Below are 22,126 nucleotides of genomic sequence, written 5' to 3' on the forward strand. Positions count from 1 at the left end.
TTGGTTGGAAAATAATTCCACCAGGGAAATGTAAATTAGACTGTCCCAATTTTGGCTTCCAGGACTGCTGTTCTCTGGTGTCCTGCATTCAAAGACATGAGCGATCTGACCCCAGATAACACAGCTTGAGTGCACCAGTGATCGCCAGCCTAATACACCCCTTGTCTGTGTAACAGTGAAACAAGACCACTCACTCTCTACCCTGATTTCAAAATTGTGGGGTATGTTAATATCCTTTCATTTTAAAGGAACAGTATATTGTTAGAAGTACAAAACTGTATTACTAACACTACAGGGTCCCTCCTCCGAGTGCCACAGTGGCATTAGGCCTTCTCCAGTGCTTTCCTATGGGGTTTATCATAAAGCTGGGCATGCACAGCGTGAAGACATTCAGCAATGTTTCGCAGAGTTAAATTGCAAGATGTGCCTCTAAAACTAAAAAGTTTTACACTGTAGAGTTAAGGGGACTGGTACACGGCACCCAGACTACCTCAAGAAGATGAAGTAGTCTGGGTGCCTATAGTGTCCCTTAAAACATCCAGAATAGGGAATACTTATTGTAGATGGCAACATGGTATTTATAAGGCAGGGTACCATAATGGTGTTTAGTCAGTAAATAGTGAGTTGTATTTATTTAACAACTGTGTTTTGCATTAAAAAGGTGTGGTATGAAATAACTTGATTATATTTTCTTCATTCTCAGTTATTTGGCCTAAATGTTACAATTTGCTTATTTAAAGTAAACTCCAGAAAACTATATCCACTTCATCGCAATGCTGAAGCATTAGCTCAAATAGCACAGAGATCATTAACATAGAAATCATTAGACATGGCAATTTGTTTCGGTCCGAATATGAATTCGGACAAATTTCGGGCAATTCGGACATTCAGGTACTTCCGATGTCCGAATTGCCGAAGTGCCGAAGTACAGTATTGCCTAAGTACTAATATACTTACCCAGTGAAAGAAGAAGAAGAATGTTACATTGTATACAATTTTAAATAAAAAGTATACAAACATAGCCAGCATTTGCAACACTTACAACAATCAAGTAACATACATTCATATAAAATGTAAGTTACTTGGCCAGTCAGTGTAATGACAGGATGGAATAAGTACATAACTCCCTAATTCCCATGGTATTAGGGAGCTATCTACTAAAAGGCTGAAAGACCTATAAAGCCTTGCCCCGCCTTGCAATTAGGCTGAGAGCACTCTGATTGGTGGGTTTAAGCCATCCAATCAGAGTGCTCTGACAGGTAAATGAAGAGACTGACAGGTAAGTCTCTACATTTACCTGTCACAGCACTCTGATTGGTTGGTTTGAAATCCACCAATCAGAGTGCTCTGTGTAATTTTACACAGCATGGGAAAGTTCTTTGGAATTTTCCCACGCTGTGTAGTTTGACTCATAACTCTCTGATTGGTGGATTAAGTATTTAGGGCCCCCCTTATACCAATTTAGGGCCCCCACCCGCCGCTCAGGGGTGGGGGCCAGGGGGGAGGACATTAGGCCCCCCCCCTTATTAGTATTTAGGGCCCCTACCCACCGCTCAGGGGTGTGGGCCAGGGGGACGACATTATGTCCCCCCTATATTAGTATTTAGAGCCCCCACCTGCCGCTCAGGGGTGGGGGCCAGGGGGGAGGACCTTAGGTCCCCCCTCCTTTTTAGTATTTAGGGCACCCACCCGCCGCTCAGGGGTGGGGGCCAGGGGGGAGGACAATAGGTCCCTCCCTTATTAGTATATAGGGCCCCCACCCACCGCTCAGGGGTGGGGGCCAGGGGGGAGGACATTAGGTCCTCCCCCTTATTCCAATTTAGGGCCCCCATCTGCGCACAGGGGTGGGGGACAGGGGGGAGGACATTAGGTCCCCCCCTTTATTAGTATTTAGGGCCCCCACCCACCGCTCAGGGGTGTGGGCCAGGGGGAGGACATTAGGTCCCCCTTATTAGTATTTAGAGCCCAGGGGTGGGGGCCAGGGGGTAGGACATTAGGTCCCCCCCATTATTAGTATATAGGGGCCCCACCCACCACTCAGGGGTGGGGGCCAGGGGGGAGGACTTTAGGTCCTCCCTCTTATTCCAATTTAGGGCCCCCATCTGCGCACAGGGGTGGGGGGAGGACATCATGTCCCCCCCTTATTCCAATTTAGGGCCCCCACCCGCCGCTCAGTCGTGGGGGCCAGGGGGGAGGACATTAGGTCCCCCCCTTATACCAATTTAGGGCCCCCACCCGCCGTTCATAAGTGGGGGCCAGGGGGGAGGACATTAGTGTCCTTCAAGCGGGTGTCAGGCCTTCAGCGTGTACTCTGCCAACCTCTGCCAGTCCACTTTGCCACTCATATTTGGTGTCACAATAGCGTGCCTTTAAAAAGAAAAAACTTTTTTCACTGTAAGCTAATAGCAGTCAGTGTCCTTCAAGTGGGTGTGTCAGGCCTTCAGCGTATACTCTGCCAACCTCTGCCAGTCCACTTTGCCACTCATATCTGGTGTCACAATAGCGTGCCTTTAAAAAGAAAAAAAAAATTTCACTGTAAGCTAATAGCAGTCAGTGTCCTTCAATCGGGTGTGTCAGGCCTTCAGCGTGTACTCTGCCAACCTCTGCCAGTGTACTTTGCCACTCATATCTGGTGTCACAATAGCGTGCCTTTAAAAAGAAAAAAAGTTTTTCACTGTAGCTAATAGCAGTTACTTGTCTTCAAGCGGGTGTCAGGCCTACAGCGTGTACTCTGCCAACCTCTGCCAGTGCACATTGCCACTGGTCTCACAGTAGCTTGCACGCATAGTACCACTAATCAAAAAAAAAATGACAGGCAGAGGCAGGCCACCCCGCAGGGGCCGTCGTGGTCGTGGTGCTGTGATTCCCGTTTGCCCTAGAATAATGCCCAATTTTCAGAGGCCACGTACCCTGAACTTGAAAAGTTCTGAGGACATAGTTGACTGGCTAACACAGGACACCCAATCTTCTACAGCTTCTGCTCAGAACCTTGACGCACCATCCTCCTCCAGCTTAGCTTCGGGCACCTCTCAAGATACCACTCACCCGCCTGCCGCCACCACCAACACTAGCACCACAGCCGCTTCACTTTATCTGTCAGAGGAGTTATTTACACATCCGTTTGAAGAAATGAGTGATGCGCAACCATTATTGTCAGATGATGTAGATAACAGGGATATGTCTCAGTCAGGCAGCATTACACACGTACGGTGTGATGATGATGATGTTGTACCCACTGCTGCTTCCTTTGCTGAGTTGTCAGATACAAGTGAAGCGGTTGATGATGACAATGCGTCCATGGATGTCAAGTGGGTGCCTGCTCGGCAAGAAGAAGAACAGGGCGGAAGTTCAGATGGGGAGACAGAGAGGAGGAGGAGACGAGTTGGAAGCAGGGGGAGGTCATCTCAAGGAGCTAGTGCAGTCAGACAGCATGCATCGGCACCCGGGGTCAGCCCGACAGCACGCCAATCAACGCATGCTGTGTCCACCACCAGAATGCCGTCATTGCAGAGCTCAGCAGTGTGGCATTTTTTTTGTGTGTCTGCCTCTGACAACAGCGATGCCATTTGCAACCTGTGCCAAAAGAAACTGAGTCGTGGGAAGTCCAACACCCACCTAGGTACAACTGCTTTGCGTAGGCACATGATCGCACATCACAAATGCCTATGGGATCAACACATGAGTACAAGCAGCACACAAACTCAAAGCCGCCATCCTCCTCCTGGTCCAGCATCTTCAGCCACGTCAACCACTGCTGTCCGCCTTGCCCCCTCTCAACCATCCGCCACTCCGTCTCTCGCCTTGAGCAGTTCCTGCTCATCTGCCCACAGTCAGGTGTCTGTCAAGGACATGTTTGGGCGTAAGAAGCCAATGTCAGAAAGTCACCCCCTTGCCCAGCTGGCTTGTCTGAACTATTAGCCCGCCAGCTTTTACAATACAAGCTGGTGGAGTCTGAGGCGTTCAAAAAATTTGTGGCTATTGGGATACCGCAGTGGAAGGTAGCCGGACGGAATTTCTTTGCACAACAGGCAATCCCCAACCTGCACTCGATTGTGCAAAAGGAAGTAATGGCATGTCTGGCACACAGTGTTGGGGCAAGGGTCCATCTGACCACTGATACCTGGTCTGCAAAGCATGGTCAGGTCAGGTATATCACCTACACTGCGCATTGGGTAAACCTGCTGAAGGCTGCCAAGCATGGAATGCGTGGCTCTGCAGAGGAGTTGGTGACACCGCCACGACTTGCAGGCAGGCCTGCTGCCACCTCCTCTACTCCTCCTACTCCATCCTCTTCCATAACCTCCTCGGCTGAGTCCTCTTCTGCTGCTGCGTCTTGCTCCACATCAACGGCACCCCCCAGCTCCCCAGGTACTATTCCACATCCCGGATACGGCAGTGTCACGCCGTCTTGGGTTTAACTTGCTTGAAAGCAGAGAGTCACACCGGACAAGCACTCCTGTCCGCCCTGAACGCACAGGTGGAAAACTGGCTGACTCCGCAGCAACTGGATATCGGCAAAGTGGTTTGTGACAATGGAACAAATTTGTTGGCGGCATTGAAGTTGGGCAAGTTGACATATGTGCCGTGCACGGCACATGTGTGTAATCTGATCGTACAACGCTTTGTGCATAAGTACACAGGCTTACAGGACATCCTGAAGCAGGCCAGGAAGGTGTGTGGCCATTTCAGGCATTCCTACACGGCCATGGCGCACTTTGCAGATATCCAGCGGCGAAACAACATGCCAGTGAGGCGCTTGATTTGGGACAGCCCGACACGTTGTAATTCAACACTCCTAATGTTCGACCTACTGCTCCAACAAGAAAAAGCCGTTAATGAATATTTGTATGACCGGGGTGCTAGGACAGCCTCTGGGGAGCTGGGAATTTTTTTGCCACGTTACTGGACGCTCATGCGCAATGCCTGTAGGCTCATGCGTCCTTTTGAGGAGGTGAGAAACCTAGTCAGTCGCACCGAAGGCACCATCAGCAACATCATACCATTTGTTTTAATCCTCGAGCGTGCCCTGCGAAGAGTGCTGGATCAGGCAGTAGATGAGCGTGAAGAGGAAGAGTTGTTGTCACCATCACCACCAGAAACAGCCTTATCAGCATCGCTTGCTGGACCTGCGGCAACGCTGGAAGAGGATTGTGAGGAAGAGGAGTCAGAGGAGGAATGTGGCTTTGAGGAGGAGGATGAAGACCAACCACAACAGGCATCCCAGGGTGCTCGTTGTCACCTATCTGGTACCCGTGGTGTTGTACGTGGCTGGGGGGAAGAACATACCTTCATTGAGATCACTGAGGAGGAGGAGGAACTGGAAATGAGTAGCTCGGCATCCAACCTTGTGCAAATGGGGTCTTTCATGCTGTTTTGCCTGTTGAGGGACCCTCGTATAAAAAGGCTGAAGGAGAACGACCTGTACTGGGTGTCCACGCTACTAGACCCCCGGTATAAGCAGAAAGTGGCGGAAATGTTACCGAATTACAACAAGTCGGAAAGGATGCAGCATTTGCAAAATAAATTAAAAAGTATGCTTTACACAGCGTATAAGGGTGATGTCACAGCACAACGGGAATCTAACAGGGGAAGAGGTGAAAGTCATCCTCCTCCTCCCACGACCACGCCGGCAAGGACAGGACACTTTACAGACGTGTTGTTGATGGAGGACATGCAGAGCTTTTTGAGTCCTACGCATCGCCACAGCCCTTCGGGATCCACCCTCAGAGAACGACTCGACCGACAGGTAGCAGACTACCTCGCCTTAACTGCAGATATCGACACTCTGAGGAGCGATGAACCCCTTGACTACTGGGTGTGCAGGCTTGACCTGTGGCCTGAGCTATCCCAATTTGCGATAGAACTTCTGGCCTGCCCCGCTTCAAGTGTCCTGTCAGAAAGGACCTTCAGTGCAGCAGGAGGTATTGTCACTGAGAAGAGAAATCACCTAGGTCAAAAAAGTCTAGATTACCTCACCTTTATTAAGATGAATGAGGGATGGATCCCGAAGGGATTGACAGTGGGCGATACATTCGACTAAAAAAAGGCCTGATGAGATGAGCTGCCTTGGGCTAAAAATGGTCCACACGCTGCTGTATTTTAGCTCTGAATGCTGGTTGACTTGCGTGACTTATCCGCCACCAACTAGGGTTCAAGCAGCAATGTTTTAGGGCACTTTCTGCCTGGGAAACAAACATCAATTTTTCTGGCCGCTGCTACAATACCTAATTTTTCAGGCATGTGTACATGTCTAATTTTTTGGGCCTCTGGTGCTGCACTGTGGCTTCAAAAACCAAACCAAAAAAAAGGCACATAACAGGGATTAAACTGATAGGAATAGTACTACTCAACACACCACTCCTATCTGGTGGCACATTAGATTGCACGCGCAGTGCCCCAAATTTGAAGTAGGAGGACCGACCAAGCATCTTTTTCCATCTCCCTGGTTCCTAAAATCGATGCCATATACACGTATACACGTTATTCTCTTGGGCGCCAGCTCGTTATTCTCTTTTTCACTTCACTAGGGACACTTTACTGCACTATGGGCACTTAGACCCACTCTTTTTTTTCTTGCACAGTGTTATTCCTAGCCAGCATCTGTGATGGGAAATCAGGCAGTCATCTAAACGTTTAGATTGAGCTTTAGCTTAGAACACCCTTGAAGGAGATTAGGGCTAGTTTGGAGGATTCTTCTTAGATCTCTTTGAGTCTTTATAGCCCTTCTTCCTATCCAGCATTTCTGGAAACTAGCTAAGAGAAAGGGTGGCTGTGTGTCTGTGATACATTTAACTTCATATCACCTTATTGACACTTTATCACTCCGGTCTCCATACTCTCTGCCTATACCCATCTATTTAGAGGGAATTTCCTTGCCCCTGCCAATATTATATAATAGGTAATAGTATTACCATTATTACACAATTAGCCACTATAGGGGAATGAGTATAGTATCCCTTTGTTATTTATAAATGATACAATAAAGACTTTTGTCCATTACTCAATTTACTTTAACAAAGGGTACTAACCACGGTATTAGGAAGCATTACTCTGCTTTCCCTTTCTCCCTCTATTATGCACCTATGCTCACTAGGATTTGTAGGTATCACTTTATTATAGTTGTCTAACCTTTTCCTATGACTGTTTTAGATCTCCTTCTTGGGAGATTTTTTCTTTTTTCAGTTTATTAGCATACTTTCAGGGACCCTTGGTGTTGTACGTGGCTGGGTGGAGGAAGAGACCTTCAATGACATCAGTGAGGACAAGGAACAGACATGGCTAGCTTGGTATCCAGCCTTGTGCAAATGGGGAGTTTGCGGTTGTGCAAATGGACTTTTTGCGGTTGTTTGCGGTGCGTTAAACGGGGAGTTTGGTCTGTCACTGTGAAGCGGGCGTAACCCTTACACTACCTGATCGATACAACATCATACAGTAGGTCCCCCCTCATTATTTTTATGGCCCCCACCCACCGCTCACAGGTGGGGGCGGGCGGGAGGACAGTAGGTCCCCCCCCATTGTGATTTATGGCCCCCGCCCACCCCTGTTTAACAATGTTTGGCATTTAGTGAGTATTCCCTATTCTGCTCTGTGTCAGTGTGTATCAGGGTCTCTGAGGACAGGTGTCAATCCATATCTGCCAAGTGACCCTATGTAGGGGGAACAGTCCCTATTCTGCTCTGTGTCAGTGTGTATCAGGGTCCCTGAGGACAGGTGTCAATCCATATCTGCCAAGTGACCCTATGTAGGGGGAACAGTCCCTATTCTACTCTGTGTCAGTGTGTATCAGGGTCCCTGAGGACAGGTGTCAATCCATATCTGCCAAGTGACCCTATGTAGGGGGAACAGTCCCTATTCTGCTCGGTGTCAGTGTGTATCAGGGTCTCTGAGGACAGGTGTCAATCCATATCTGCCAAGTGACCCTATGTAGGGGGAACAGTCCCCATTCTGCTCTGTGTCAGTGTGTATCAGGGATCCTTAGGATAGGTTTCAATCCATATCTGCCAAGTGACCCTATGTAGGGGGAACAGTCCCTATTCTGCTCTGTCAGTGTGTATCAGGGATCCTTAGGATAGGTGTCAATCCATATCTGCCAAGTGACCCTATGTAGGGGGAACAGTCCCTATTCTGCTCTGTGTCAGTGTGTATCAGGGTCTCTGAGGACAGGTGTCAATCCATATGTCAAGGTGTCAATATGTCATATGTCAGGTGTCAATCCATATCCATTGTGATTTAGGAATGTTAGGTGATTTATGCCCTTTATGGATTAAAACCAGACTCTGCATCAACTGTGTAATTTTCCATGGGAGTTTTGCCATGGTTCCCCCTCCGGCATGCCACAGTCCAGGTGTTAGTCCCCTTGAAACAACTTTTCCATCACTATTGTGGCCAGAAAGGGTCCCTGTGGGTTTTAAAATTTGCCTGCCCATTGAAGTCTATGGCGGTTCGCCCGGTTCGCGAACGTTTGAGTATAAGACTAGGATGGGAAATGCAGCAGCTACTGGTAAATTCTAAATAAAATTAGATCCTAAAAAAATTATATTAATTGAATATTTATTTACAGTGTGTGTACATAATGAATGCAGTGTGTATGTATGAATGCAGTGTGTGTATATAAGTGCAGTGTGTGTGTATGAGTGCAGTCTGTGTGTATGAATGCAATGTGTGTGTTGCAGAGCCTTGGTGGAGGGTGGGCATTTTTATTATTATTATTTTTTTAATTATTTTAATATTTTTTTTTGTTGTATTATTGTTTTTTATTTTATTATTATTATTTTTTTTTGTCCCCCCTCCCTGCTTGACACAAGGCAGGGAGGGGGCTCTCACTCCCTGGTGGTCCAGTGGCATTGGCAGTTCAGTGGAGGGGGGCTGGCAGAGAGCGCTTACCTCTCCTGCAGCTCCTGTCAGCTCCCTTCTCCTCCGCGCCGGTCTGGTGAGCTCCCTCTGCAAGTCCCAGTGTAAGTCTCGGGAGAGCCGCACTATGAACCCGTGGCTCTCGCGAGACTTACACTGGGACTTGCAGAGGGAGCTGACCGGACCGGCGCGGAGGAGAAGGGAGCTGACAGGAGCTGCAGGAGAGGTAAGTAAACGCACACAGCCCCATTGTCTGTATTATGGCAATGTAAATTGCCATAATACAGACATTGACTCGAGTATAAGTCGAGTTGGGGTTTTTCAGCACAAAAAATTTGTTGAAAAACTCGACTTGTACTTGAGTATATACGGTAATTCTGTGAAATAAACATAAATGTAATGTAAAATGAGTTTATAGTTATGTTGATTTTAGAAATATGAAAAACAAACTGGTTTGATCTAGAAGACAGCAACCATTTTGAACTGTTGGTACCGTGTGTAATTTAAGGTAGATAGTGGTGCTGTACAAGAAAAGTGATGATGTTCTGATAGAAAAATACTTGAAGACAGGAGTGTGCCTAGAGCATTTGGCAACCCTTCCCCCCCCTTCTGTCCCCACCATTTTTAAAATGTAAAAAACACCCACACATTTAAAAAAATAATAATAATTTAGCATTGAGCAGTGTTTGCTATTTTTTTTATGTATGTAGCACTGAGCAGTGTGTGTGTTTGCATGTAAGCATGTTTTTGCATGACGTATGTGTGAGTGAATGTAGGGGTGTGTTTGCATGTTGTGTTGGCATTTGAATACAAGCATGCATTTTTGTGTAGTGTGTTTTTTGAATACGTGGTGTCTTTATATGTAGTGTTGATATTTGGATGCAGGGGTGTATTTTCTGCTGCTGGATGTGGCGACTCCTGCAAGCGGCATGAAAATGCGCCCGTGGCACCCGGGGTGGACCGTCTCCTCCTCCCCCCACTAAGTATGCCACTGCTTGAAGAGAGACAGTTTGAAAAGGAAAACGGAATCCATAGCAAAGAGTTTATAAATGGAGTATAGGTCTAGTATGAACTACTGGCAGAAAGTATTCAGATGTGATTGAAAATTAACTATTTTACATGTAGGTTGGGTAACTCACAGCTAGGGGAGGTGTGGCTAGAGCTTCATAAAGAAAATGAAAGTGTCTAGAGTGGCAGATAATTGAGCAGTGCATCTATACACTAAAACTGCTTAATTAAGCCCAAGTTGTTTTGGAGCTTAAAGTATCCCTTTAACCCCTTAAGGACCAAACTTCTGGAATAAAAGGGAATCATGACATGTCACACATGTCATGTGTCCTTAAGGGGTTAAACTTACACCCCCCCCCCCCCCAAAAAAAAAAAAAAAACTGCACTTTTGTTTTTTTCCATTTTTAAAAAATCTTATTTTACTTTTTTATATTTCACAGATTTTAAGCATATATCCACATGGAAGCGGGAAAATTCAGTTATTGTTCAGATGCAATTTGATTGCAATTTTGTTGGCCTACTTTGTAATGAGATCCATTTGAAAATAGCAGGTATCCATTTGGCTCAATTCGGTTAGCATTTAGCTGTTAATAAAGTGAAGACAGACATTTTAACTCCTGAATGCATGAAAAAGGAGCGGCATGAGATCTGCCAAATATGCAAAAGCAAATTCAGTGTTTAGTGAATAGTCTCTCTATTTTCTAAATTAAATCTGTTTGGAGAGATCATCAATTGAATCTAAAAACAATGTATTAACATTAATAGGGGGATTAATACAAATGTGGCTTTAACGAATGGAGTGTGTGCAACCAATGCCGAAGTGGGTGGAGGAGATTATCGTAAGTATGTGCTGGGATGTGAAAGTAGAAGTACCTGGAAAACGGTCCTAAAATGCATGGAAAAGGAATTTAAAGGCAGAATAGAGCGTGGAAGATACTTTGGTGAAGTTGTCATATTAAAGTAGTCTATGGGCAAATGTATATCCCATAATGATCGGTAAAGCTAGTTAGTAATGTTTAGGTGAATAAAAAAAGTAAAAGAGAGAAATCAAGTAGCAATCATGTCCCATTTGGATTGTGATGGATATGGTGCAGCAGAACCTAGGCATTTTTTTCTTTTGAATGAGGGTTGATAAATAACCACCTTACAAGTGGTTTCTATTTTCTCATTTGTGAAGTGAGCCAAAAACCCAACCTGTTTCTGTCTGTGATTCCTGTGTGAGCACCATCTGTTGAGGATTCATAGCCCAATGAAGCTGCCTGCAGAATTCCTGACGGTCATCCACATGGATATAATCATATACGTTTTGATGCATGACATCAGTCTGAAATAATACGAGAAAATAGTGTTTTAAATCAGCTGAATGAGCACACAAGAAACATGGCAGCAATTCAATCATATCAAAACCTCAAGAACTATCTTGTATATACACCATGATCATTTAAATAAAAATCATATTTTTCACTGATATATGCCTTTTAATATACAACAGTCTTAAAATGATGGCTATGAATTTCCCTTTAGTTTTCCATTTGGAATAACTGATCAAATATTATTTTTCAAACAATGTCCTAAATTGATGATGGAGAATTTTAGACTCAAAATATATTTTACTATTTACACTAAAATGTTGATTATAACTGGGATCAGAGACCTGTTTAGAATAAATTAAAGATTTTTTTATGGAGTTCACCCTACAGAATATTAGCCCTTTAATAGTCCATGTATCATCTCAGTAACTATGGTAATAACTTTGTTTTAGCACTAGTCCATATAGAAGCTCTAATCTTCTAGGACTTAAAGCTGCTCTGTCACCAAAAAGTAACTTTATTTAATCTAATTCTTTATTCCTCTCTAACTGAATCTTTTTCTTTTTCCCTGAGAGCTAGAAATTTCACACATGGAGAAACGTAGAAACTACTTTTCCTTATGTAGAGCAGTCAAGTTGACAAAACTTAAAGATGGGCGGAATGTATTGGAGGTACTGTTTTAGTTACCAAACAAATATTCCCACAATTCATCATTCAAAAGAATCCCACTGAAGGGCAAACAGCGGACATAATGGACACAGGATAAGTAAATGGCAGCGGGAGGGGGCGGGGCCGGACCGCCGAACTGGATGGCTGCAGGCACGCTGAGCTCCTGCAAGCCACCAAACTTTAAGCATAGAATCTATGATTTTCGCCATTATTAGTGACCACCAGCGGCGGTCCACGGAGCAAAGGGGATACTGGATCCAGGGTGAGGCTGGCTTGACGAGCTGCAGTCCCCTGGAGGAGAGGGCATCGATGCCCCAATCGGGGCCTACTCCGGCGGTGAGTGGGGCGGACGGCCGCTGCCCCACTATCCTGCCTAACAGAACACAGCCCGGGGCCCAAACGAATGTGAACAAGGCCCTGTTCCCCCCACCCCCCCCCTCTGGGCCGGTGGGGGTGATCCCGGTCCTCACCCTGGGGCTGAGACCACTGTGACAGAACCCGAACCCAGCAACACTGGCACCCTGAAACGAAGCTCGGACACGCCAGTCAAGATGGCGGACACCACGTGCGCTGAAGCCGGAGGGATGAAAAGCTCTCTCCCCGAGTATACAACAATCAAAGTGACAACCAGGCGCAAGTTGACTCAACACCTGCAACAGCAGCATACTCAAATCCGACACGACACCCAGGCAAGACATCCACCCACCCAGGGGCAACGCAAGACTGCGGCTCCGGAGCAGGGGAAGGCCCGAAACAGAAAGAAAAGGCGGAGCGGAATGCTGGAGAACGCAACACATTGCAAGCAATGGCCACTCGACAACCAACGACTTACCTTTCAAACACATCGGGGAATGGGATCCCCAGACAAGGTACCTTGCACTCCTAGACCGCCTCACAGCCAGCTCCGACGTGCCCTCGACACACAGGGCCAACCAACCGCCAACCGGACCGTCCAGAGCTTAATGGGGACAGTAACGAAGCAGAGACCAAAGCGGGATACCCACCGTCAAGTAAAAACGATCTCACATATGGACACCACCCAGCATATAAGGGCGGATGTTTAACATGTAACCCTCTGTCTTTCTCTGTCTTTCATGGGCTCAATGGAGGGAAATGTCACTAATAATGCTTTACCTTAAACTAAAGCAGAGGAGGGTAATGCTGACTTGTCCGGATCAGGGGCTAGGTGTACCTGGCTAAAGGGTTGCTTTTTTCTTTTTAGATGTCCCCTATCTGAATTATTTACATGTCCTCACAGCGGTCGGCCCGGCCCCAGTGGTGAACGTAGTCACTCTCGTTTACCTAGCTTGTAACCATACAATTACAGTTGCAATGCTGCCCACCGCGCTGAACTTAACAAGTAACTGCCCAATACCCATATAAGCACCTGCAGGAGTGCCATGACTAGCATATGGCTTAAAGGACCACTCTAGTGCCAGGAAAACATACTCGTTTTCCTGGCACTAGAGTACCCTGAGGGTGCCCCCACCCTCAGGGGCCCCCTCCCGCCGGGCTCTGGAGAGAGGAAGGGGTTCAACTTACCTCTTTTTCCAGCGCCGGGCGGGGAGTTTTCCTCCTCCTCTCCATCTTGATCGCGACGTCATCGGCTGAATGCGCATGCGTGGCAGGAGCCGCGCTCGCATTCAGCCGGTCGCATAGGAAAGCATTTACAATGCTTTCCTATGGACGCTTGCGTGCTCTCACTGTGATTTTCACAGTGAGAAGCACGCAAGCGCCTCTAGCGGCTGTCAATGAGACAGCCACTAGAGGATTTGGAGGCTGGATTAACCCTCATTATAAACATAGCAGTTTCTCTGAAACTGCTATGTTTATAAAAAAAAAAGGGTTAATCCTAGAGGTACCTGGCACCCAGACCACTTCATTAAGCTGAAGTCGTCTGGGTGCCTAGAGTGGTCCTTTAACGTATAAATTAAACACAGGAAGCTCTGTCCAAACGTTGCCATGTGTGAATAATCATACAAAATTAATATTAATTATAAAATTGTGCATGCTTCAACAAACCCCTTACTGTTACAAATGTTTATACAAAGCGTGAGGATTGCTGTTGGGGTACCCCACGCATGTTGTTATCTCATATGCACTGCAAAAAAAAAAAGAATTAAAAAAAAAAAAGAAAATGGCAGCGGCCCAAAATTAAGATCCAGCACAAAGAAGAAAATATAATAAATATAAATAAAGCAAGTGGCAGCATAAACATTAAAAGGACACTATAATCACCAGAACAACAACAGCTTATTACAGCGTATTTGCTCTGGTGATTAGAATCATTCCCTTCAGGCTTTTTGCAGTAAACACTGTCTTTTCATAGAAAATGCAGTGTTTACATTACAGCCTAGTGATAACTTCACTGGCCACTGCTCAGATGGCTGCTTGAGGTGCTTCCTTGGGCAGTGCTGCAGAGTAAGTAGCCCTGCCATTCAGTTTCTCCACCCAATGCATGCAAACACTGAACTTTCTCTATAGAGATTCATTGATTAAATTCATCTCTATGAAGAGATGCTAATTGACCAGGGCTATGTTTGACTTGTGCTGGCTCTGCCCCGATCTGCCTCAGCCAATCCATGTGGAAGCACTGTGATTGGCTCAGACCACTACTTCTGATGATGTCAGCAGACAGAGGTAGTTCACAGGCAAACAGGGTAGAGCCAGGAGCTGCAGAGTTGAATACAAGTACGATTTTACTATATTTAGGGAGGCAATAGGAGGTCAGGGGGGCTGGATGGTGGTTTTAACACTATAGTGTCAGGAATACATGTTTGTGCTCCTGACCCTATAGTGCTCGTTTAAAATACAGAAAGCAAAAAAAAAACATGACAGGGCAACTTTAAAGACACCTTTAGCTTCTGTGGAAACTCAGAATTGCAACTAGGAAATATGATAAACAAGGATTTAGAAAAGGACGTGTGGAACTGGAGTGTTTTATTTGCATTAGGTGCTCAATCATTGCAAAAATTGAAATTCCATACACAACAACATGTACTGAACGTATGATAATGTTAAAGTAGAAACTGGAGAATTCTGTGTAACCTAGATAAACTGATTATTCAATCTGAAATCAGAGGATAGGAATAAAACCACAAGACTAATACCAATACAAAATCAAGACTGTAGAAAAAGCAGCAAATGATTAGTAATAAAGATGCAATGACCTCAGTCCTACTAAACCAACAACACTATAACTATAAAAACTGATGTTTACCTATTCACTATATTTAACAAATATGTATTCTGGAAAATAAAATAAACAGGTGAGGTCTGAAAAATAAAATTAAGTAGGGATCGACAGATTATCGGTCTGGCAAATAGAGATACCGATATTGTCGATAACACATACCAGGTCTTGGGGGGGGGGGGGGGGGGGCAGCAGCAAGTGCTTACTTACCTTCCCAGCAGCTCCGTTCAGCTCCCCTGTGTAAATCTCGCAAGTCCTGCAGGCCATGAGATTTAGACAGGGGAGGTGAAGGGAGTTGCTGGAAAGGTAAGTAAGCACTTGCTGCTGGGCCCCCCCCTGCACAGCCCATGCCTCCGGTCTACCAGGGAATGCTATATCCCCCCCTCCCTGGTAAGAAGCAGGGAGGGGGGACTAAAAAATAAATAAAACATTTAAATATTAAAAAAAGTTTTTTTTTTTTAAATAAATGCCCACCCCTCCCCCCCATTTTACACAAATTACATCCCTACACAAACACACACACACACACAATCTGCATTATATACACACAATACACAAACACACACACTGCATTATACACACACACACTACACAAACACACACACACTGTATTATATGCACACACATAACACACACACACACACTGCATTATATACACACTACACAAACACACACTCTGCATTATATACACACTACACAAACACACTGCATTCACTTTACGCACACTACACACACACTGCATTCACGTTACGCACACTACACAAACACACACACTCTGCATTCACTATATATACACACTACACAAACACTCACTGCATTCACTATACACACTACACAAATACACTCTGCATTCATATACACTGCATCCACTACACACACACTACACAAACACACACAGCTCCCCTGTCTAAACACACTGCATCCACTACATGTGGCATGTGTATTTTGTGCATTTACCTTTAGAAATAGTTTATTTTTTCAAAATGGTAAATGTACAGCATATCGGCAAGTTATCGGCTATGGACCTGAAAGTTCACAGATTATTGGTATCGGTATCGCTCTAAAAAATCAATATCGGTCTATCCCTAAAATGAAGGAGCACAAGCCTGGAAATAAACACCTCCACCTTCACTCCCTGTCAGCCTTTTTTACCTGCTAGTCAACCTAGAGGATCTTCCAGCTTCCCATCCTCCGAAGCATTGTGTGCCCTGGCTGTGCCTGGGCTAAACTGGTTTGTTATGTCAATTGGAAATCTTGTATATACATTTTAAAAGAAAATGGAGCATCACATGAAGAAATGGGAATTGCAATAATCTATTGATGCTGTAAAGCACCAAGCACCTTAACCACTAGAGTGTTCTATAGCAGTTATGGTGCCATTAGTATCCTGACACCCCCTTCCCTAGTGTAAGTAGTCAAACCATTTGCAAAGGTTTGACAAACAATCTTGGCATCAATCACCTCCTCCATGAGAGCCGAAAGAACTCTGCATTGAGCTAAGTCAAGCAATGTTGATGCTCTCTGTCAATGAGCCGACTCTGCCCAGATGGGTCTAGCTCAGGATAGTCAACGGAACCCCCTAGCAGGAGCTTCTGGCTGTGAACAGAGAAAGTGACTGGGGCACAATGAACCCAGGTAAGTTGGGAAACTATCTGAAAACTATTTGACAACATACATTGGTTACATACCTACAACCACTATAGCCCGAGAAGTTGATGCTTATCTGTGTCCCACCGGTTGCTTATTGCAACTCTGACTGTCCCCTGACTAGTTTAACTCTGCCAATTTCCCCTCATGTACTCAACACATTATACTTCTTACAATGCTTTTGGATTTCATTGGTCACAATACAAAAAACAATGGTGGTTAGCATAGGACAAAAAATTGTTAATTTCGTTTTTTGCCATTCATGAGCAACCTCTAAGTTCCCAAGAAGGTACAATCCTCTGAAGTCTACTCTGAAATGCAACTCCTTTTTTTAATGTGAAAAAAAACTTGTCAAATAATTTACTTTTTTTGAACAATTAAGAACTGGTAATGTTAAAAGACCTTCATCAAGCTTATTAAATGTTCTTTGAGAACTCAAATATTGCTGTTTATGTGATGGTGCGGTAAAAAACACAGCATTCAGTAGAGTGCTTTTCTCATGTATCTTTACATACAAAAACTTTACATACAAAACATTGACATAAATATAAAAGAGGAGCACGGCTGAATCTTTTGGATCCAACAAAATGTGACCCTATGGGTCTTAACTTGCTACTTTTTTTATAATTTAGATTTTATTCTTTTTTTTTTTTTTGACACAGCCGTTACAGGAAATTACAGATAACAGTAATCTTGCACAATAAGGCAAACACAAATTACTCTTTATTACTTGACTTTTTGTGCTGACCTAACGGTGGAAAAACTGGATCATCTTCAGCAATTATTGTACCTCAGAGTGAGCCTCTGTATAACAACTGCCAGGTATTTTTAATATAAAAGATGAGAGTGGATAGGAACAGAACCCTTCAATATATATAGGAGACCCTATTATCTTAAATTAGCCACCGTTTGTGCATTCATCTGCTAAGTGTGTAAACCACTAAAAAGAAATAATTGATAATCTTGAGTAGTGTACGTCCAGTTCCTACACTTCATGAAAGGATCCAACGTAAAATAGAAGGGTCCAACGTAAAATAGAAGGAAGAAAAAGCAAATAGATAAGAATAATAAAAGAAGGAAGGGATAGTATGGTTGCCAATGGTGCCACTAACTCCATCAGGCCACAGATTAGAGAGGCCGCACCAAAGGGAGGGGATGGGGGAGAGGGGGCATGCCAAACGGCCTCTATAGGCCCATGGGTGGCGGGTAGTTTCCCAAGCTCAATCCGCAAGTTCGCTAGTGTACCTGGGCTACCAAATCTTCTCAAACTTGCATACCTATTTTATCACCTGAGCTGTCAATTTGTCCATGAGACAATTATCATTTATTTTGTCAATAACAGCGAAAATCGAAGGGATATTAGGTTTAAGCCAGGTCTAGGCACAGCTGCTAATGTAAGTTTATGTAGAAGTGATTGATCCACTTTAGTCCACCCTTCAACGGGCCCATTCAACAGATACACCCAAGGATCCATTTCCCGTCTACGGTGAAAGCTCTGTTCCAAAAGGTCTCTGACTTTTGTCCAAATTTGAACTTGTGGGCACCCCCACCACATGTGAACGTACGTGCCTTTAAGGCCACACCCCCTCCAGCACAGATCTGTTGGTGTTTGCTTCATGCGATACAGTTTTACTGGAGTATTGTACCAGCGGGACATTGCTTTATACGATTGCTCCTGTAAGGAGACACAAATAGAGGAGGAGGCATGTGCTTCCCATATACTATATATATATATATATATATATATATATATATATATATATATATATATATGTATATATATCCCCACATATTCAATTCCTTCTAGTTTTTTCCCCCCAAATCTGATTCCCACTGTGTTAAATAAAACAATTGTCCCCATTCTTTCGTTTCTGTGCAAGGTGTACTTGTCACTTTTTAATCTGATGTTTATCCATGTTTTTCTTCAAAGGTTAGAAGGTGATGCAGGCATTTTAAAGTAGTATATTTATATGCCATTTACTCTTTTAGAAAGGTTCAGCTTTAGATAAGTTTTGCAGGAATTTTTGTGGGTTGCACTCTAGACAGTTACAGAAAACCTATTAGGATATTTATTCCGTGGTGATATATCAAAGATACTTTTAACCCTTCACCTTGATGTACAGAGCCAAATTTCAAACTGATGATATTTTTTTCTAAGCTCAGTATTTGACCAATATGTAAGTTTCCATGGAGTGTTTTGCCAAGAAACGACTTAACCAGATATGGTATCTCTGATTTAAATGTTGTTTAAATGCAACATATGATCTAATTATTGTTACAATTACAAAAGGAAGCACGTGGAGCAAACAAGCACAGAAAAACATCATTACCTAATTAATATACGGTAGTTAAATTCATCGGAAGGGTAAAACTCAGTGATCTAGGTCGCTAAAGAAGTTTGTGACATGATTTAAATCTGGGAAAAACTGTTCTACTTGGCGCTTATTTCATGCAATTCTATAACACAAGTGTTTTCCTATAGAAAGTAAGTAATACACACTAAACAGAAAAAAAAAAACAGTGAGAAACGCAAAATAATGATCACTGATTTAAATCTGAGTCCTTGGATTCCACATCTCTGTTTTCTGATGACACGCCTTTCAATAACGCTAGCGCCAGCTTCCAAACATTTGGAAATCATTACTTTAAATCCAGTTCCTACATAGCTGTTACACTATATCACTGATACGCTGTGGAGTTATTGTTTATGGCAAATTTCCACAGCCTGGTATCTGAAATACATCCCCCCTGCTCTGAATTGGAATTTACTGGTGCGGAACTTGGAGTTCAGATACCATTGTCTCTACATTATAGGCCTAACTTAAGAGTATTAGGTGACAAGGGAAAGAAGCAGATCAGGCTATGCAATACTGCAAAGCATCTGTAAGTGATACAAGTCATTTATATGCAGATGGTAAAACTGGGCAAAAGGTGGAAACATATAAACCAGAACATAGTGATACATATAGGATGCCGTAAATGATCTCAGATTATTGATAAACTGTAATAGGATTAAGCATAGTTTATATGATTTGAGTTATTGTGATCTGTATTCTGACTTTGAGACAAATTTACCTTCAGATGGAAGCAGTAAATATATCAGTTTTCCAAAGATTTTAAAAGTCATAAAAAAAGATATAACATCTGTCCCATGGTAAGAAAAGTAATAGATACTGTTCGGATCAGCACATAATACGTACTCTTAGATCAGGGTGTTGTTGTAAATAAATATGTGCTTTTTATGTATTGATTGCTGCAGAGAAGCAATTTTAACGTACACTGATCAGCATAAATTAGCATTAGATGCCTTTTCTATGCCTTTCAGAAAGTAGATGGGAAGTCACCCCATACAGGGGTGATTTATTTTAATGAAAATAAATAAAATAATGCTATATATAAACTTAGCATCCTCCTCTATTGTTTTGTAGTACATAACTTTTCCCCCTTGTAAACTTTTCCCTTTTAATATAATAATAAATAAATAATAAAAGTGGAGCAACAAATGCCCAGAATTACCCCCAGAGCTAGAGTTATTACAATATCACCCTCAATATTCTTCTTTGTCAGTTTTGGTAGGGACAGTCACTAGAATAGAGGAGGAATATATATTTTTTGTGATGTCATCACGAAGAGCATTTTGGAGGTAAATAGCATTTTGATATAAGAAATTTGACCATTGAAATTTAGGTAGTATACACAATTATATACCATATACTTATATAGTTAATATAATATATGTTATTTTTCTGTGAGAATTCCCAGTTTAAGATTTCCCACGTTGGCTTCCAATTTGAAATGTATTCACCCTTCCTGTCATTAGCCATATATCAAGTAGTAACTCATGAAAACAAGGTTATTTACTAAAATGAGATTTTAAGGAGAATTCCAAACTTAAGGCCAAAATAGCTGAACTGGAAAAGGTCAGCTATGCTTTCAGATCAGCTGCTCTGGCCTTAAATTTGAAATTTCACCTTGAATTCTCACTTTAGTAAATAACCATGTGACTTTTACAGCCAACTTTAAAAAAAAAAAAAAATCTTTAGTGAGATTTATTGAAGACTTTTCATATACATGTAAGGTAAAATGAAAAAAAAAATAGATTTACATCACAATAAAACAGCAAACCCTTTAGGATAACTCGACATTATTGGTCAATACATTGTCAGCTGCTAATGTTTTGTACATCCTGGACCGCTACTGCTGGAGTATGGTACAGACGATATTTCTGCTTATCACCCCTGGTATCTCCTGAGAATATGTTACACATAGGAATCCATGCTGTTACAGAGGTCAGTAAAGTCTGCACTCAATGCTCATTAGCACGTGCAATAGTGGAGGCTGTAGAAGTTTGTTCTTAAATAGCTATCATGATAGGTGTGTGCAGGGGTTGTGCCAGATATGCCTACACCGCCTAATACAGGGCCAATACAGGGCCAAAAAATACAGTGCTATTTTTTGTTTTTGTTTTTTGGGCTTTTTTTTAAAGCAAAGTTTAGATGGTAATTTTGTGGGGTTTACTCATGAAAAATCAACTTGGAAAATGTAGACTAAAATAGCCAAGGTATGGAGAATCTTTCCATATTGGCACTTTTTAACCTAGATATTGGAATTTGGTTTTCAGTTCACTACAACCCATTGTCTATGGAATACGCACATAATCCTTGCTTATAAAGAGCCTACACTATACAAATCACTGTAAATGCGGAGATTACGTTTAAAAAAATGTTGGCGCATTAAAAATGATTGGGCACGGCTTGGTTTCTTATTGATATAAAATTTAAAAAACGTGGCCAGCCTGCTTTCTAATTGATGCAAATTTCTATTCTGTAAATCATTTTTCCTTCATGATATCCTCATCATATGTTTAACCCCTTAAGGACCAAACTTCTGGAATAAAAGGGAACATGTCATGTGTCCTTAAGGGGTTAAAGTGTTTCTGTCACTGTCTGGGGTCTTTGTATAATTCTGGCATTGCAGTATCTTAGGGTTGCAGGGAAGGGCGAGTTATATTATCTTTCAGTAAAATTCCAACTTTGCCAATTTGTGTATTACATAAAGATTTTAACTTTATGAAATGTTCATGGGGGAGGGTGCCTTTTTAACTATTTCAGTATTATTATTGCATACAGCCTGGCAAGTAAAAAATATGCATCCAATATGTAATGGCCCAGCTCAAATTAATTTTCCATTGAGTCTGTCATCATAGGTAAGCTATTTTCTTCTAAAGAACTATTATTAGGAGTTAAAGGGACACTCCAGGCACCCAGACCACTTCTGCCCATTGGAGTGGTCTGGGTGCCAACTCCCACTACTCTTAACCCTGCAAGTGTAATTATTGCAGTTTTTTATAAATTGCAGGGATAACTCCACCTCTAGTGGCTGTCTACTAGACAGCCACTAGAGGGAACTTCCTGCTCTATAGCACATATTATCTGTGCTAGAGCCTCAC

At 43.2% G+C, this 22,126-nt stretch overlaps 1 protein-coding gene across 2 annotated transcripts in view; it reads right to left on the minus strand.

Moving 5' to 3' along the window:
- Positions 1–22,126, minus strand: part of AHRR (aryl hydrocarbon receptor repressor) — a 386,440-nt gene that overhangs the window by 67,586 nt on the left and 296,728 nt on the right. For both annotated transcript variants that reach the window (XM_063451896.1, XM_063451895.1), the window contains exon 6: positions 11,053–11,182. In XM_063451896.1, the coding sequence (XP_063307966.1) occupies positions 11,053–11,182 (130 nt within the window). The remainder of the gene's footprint in view (positions 1–11,052; positions 11,183–22,126) is intronic.

The sequence above is a fragment of the Pelobates fuscus genome, chromosome 4 (assembly GCF_036172605.1).
Source record: "Pelobates fuscus isolate aPelFus1 chromosome 4, aPelFus1.pri, whole genome shotgun sequence".
Classification (NCBI taxonomy): Eukaryota; Metazoa; Chordata; class Amphibia; order Anura; family Pelobatidae; genus Pelobates; species Pelobates fuscus.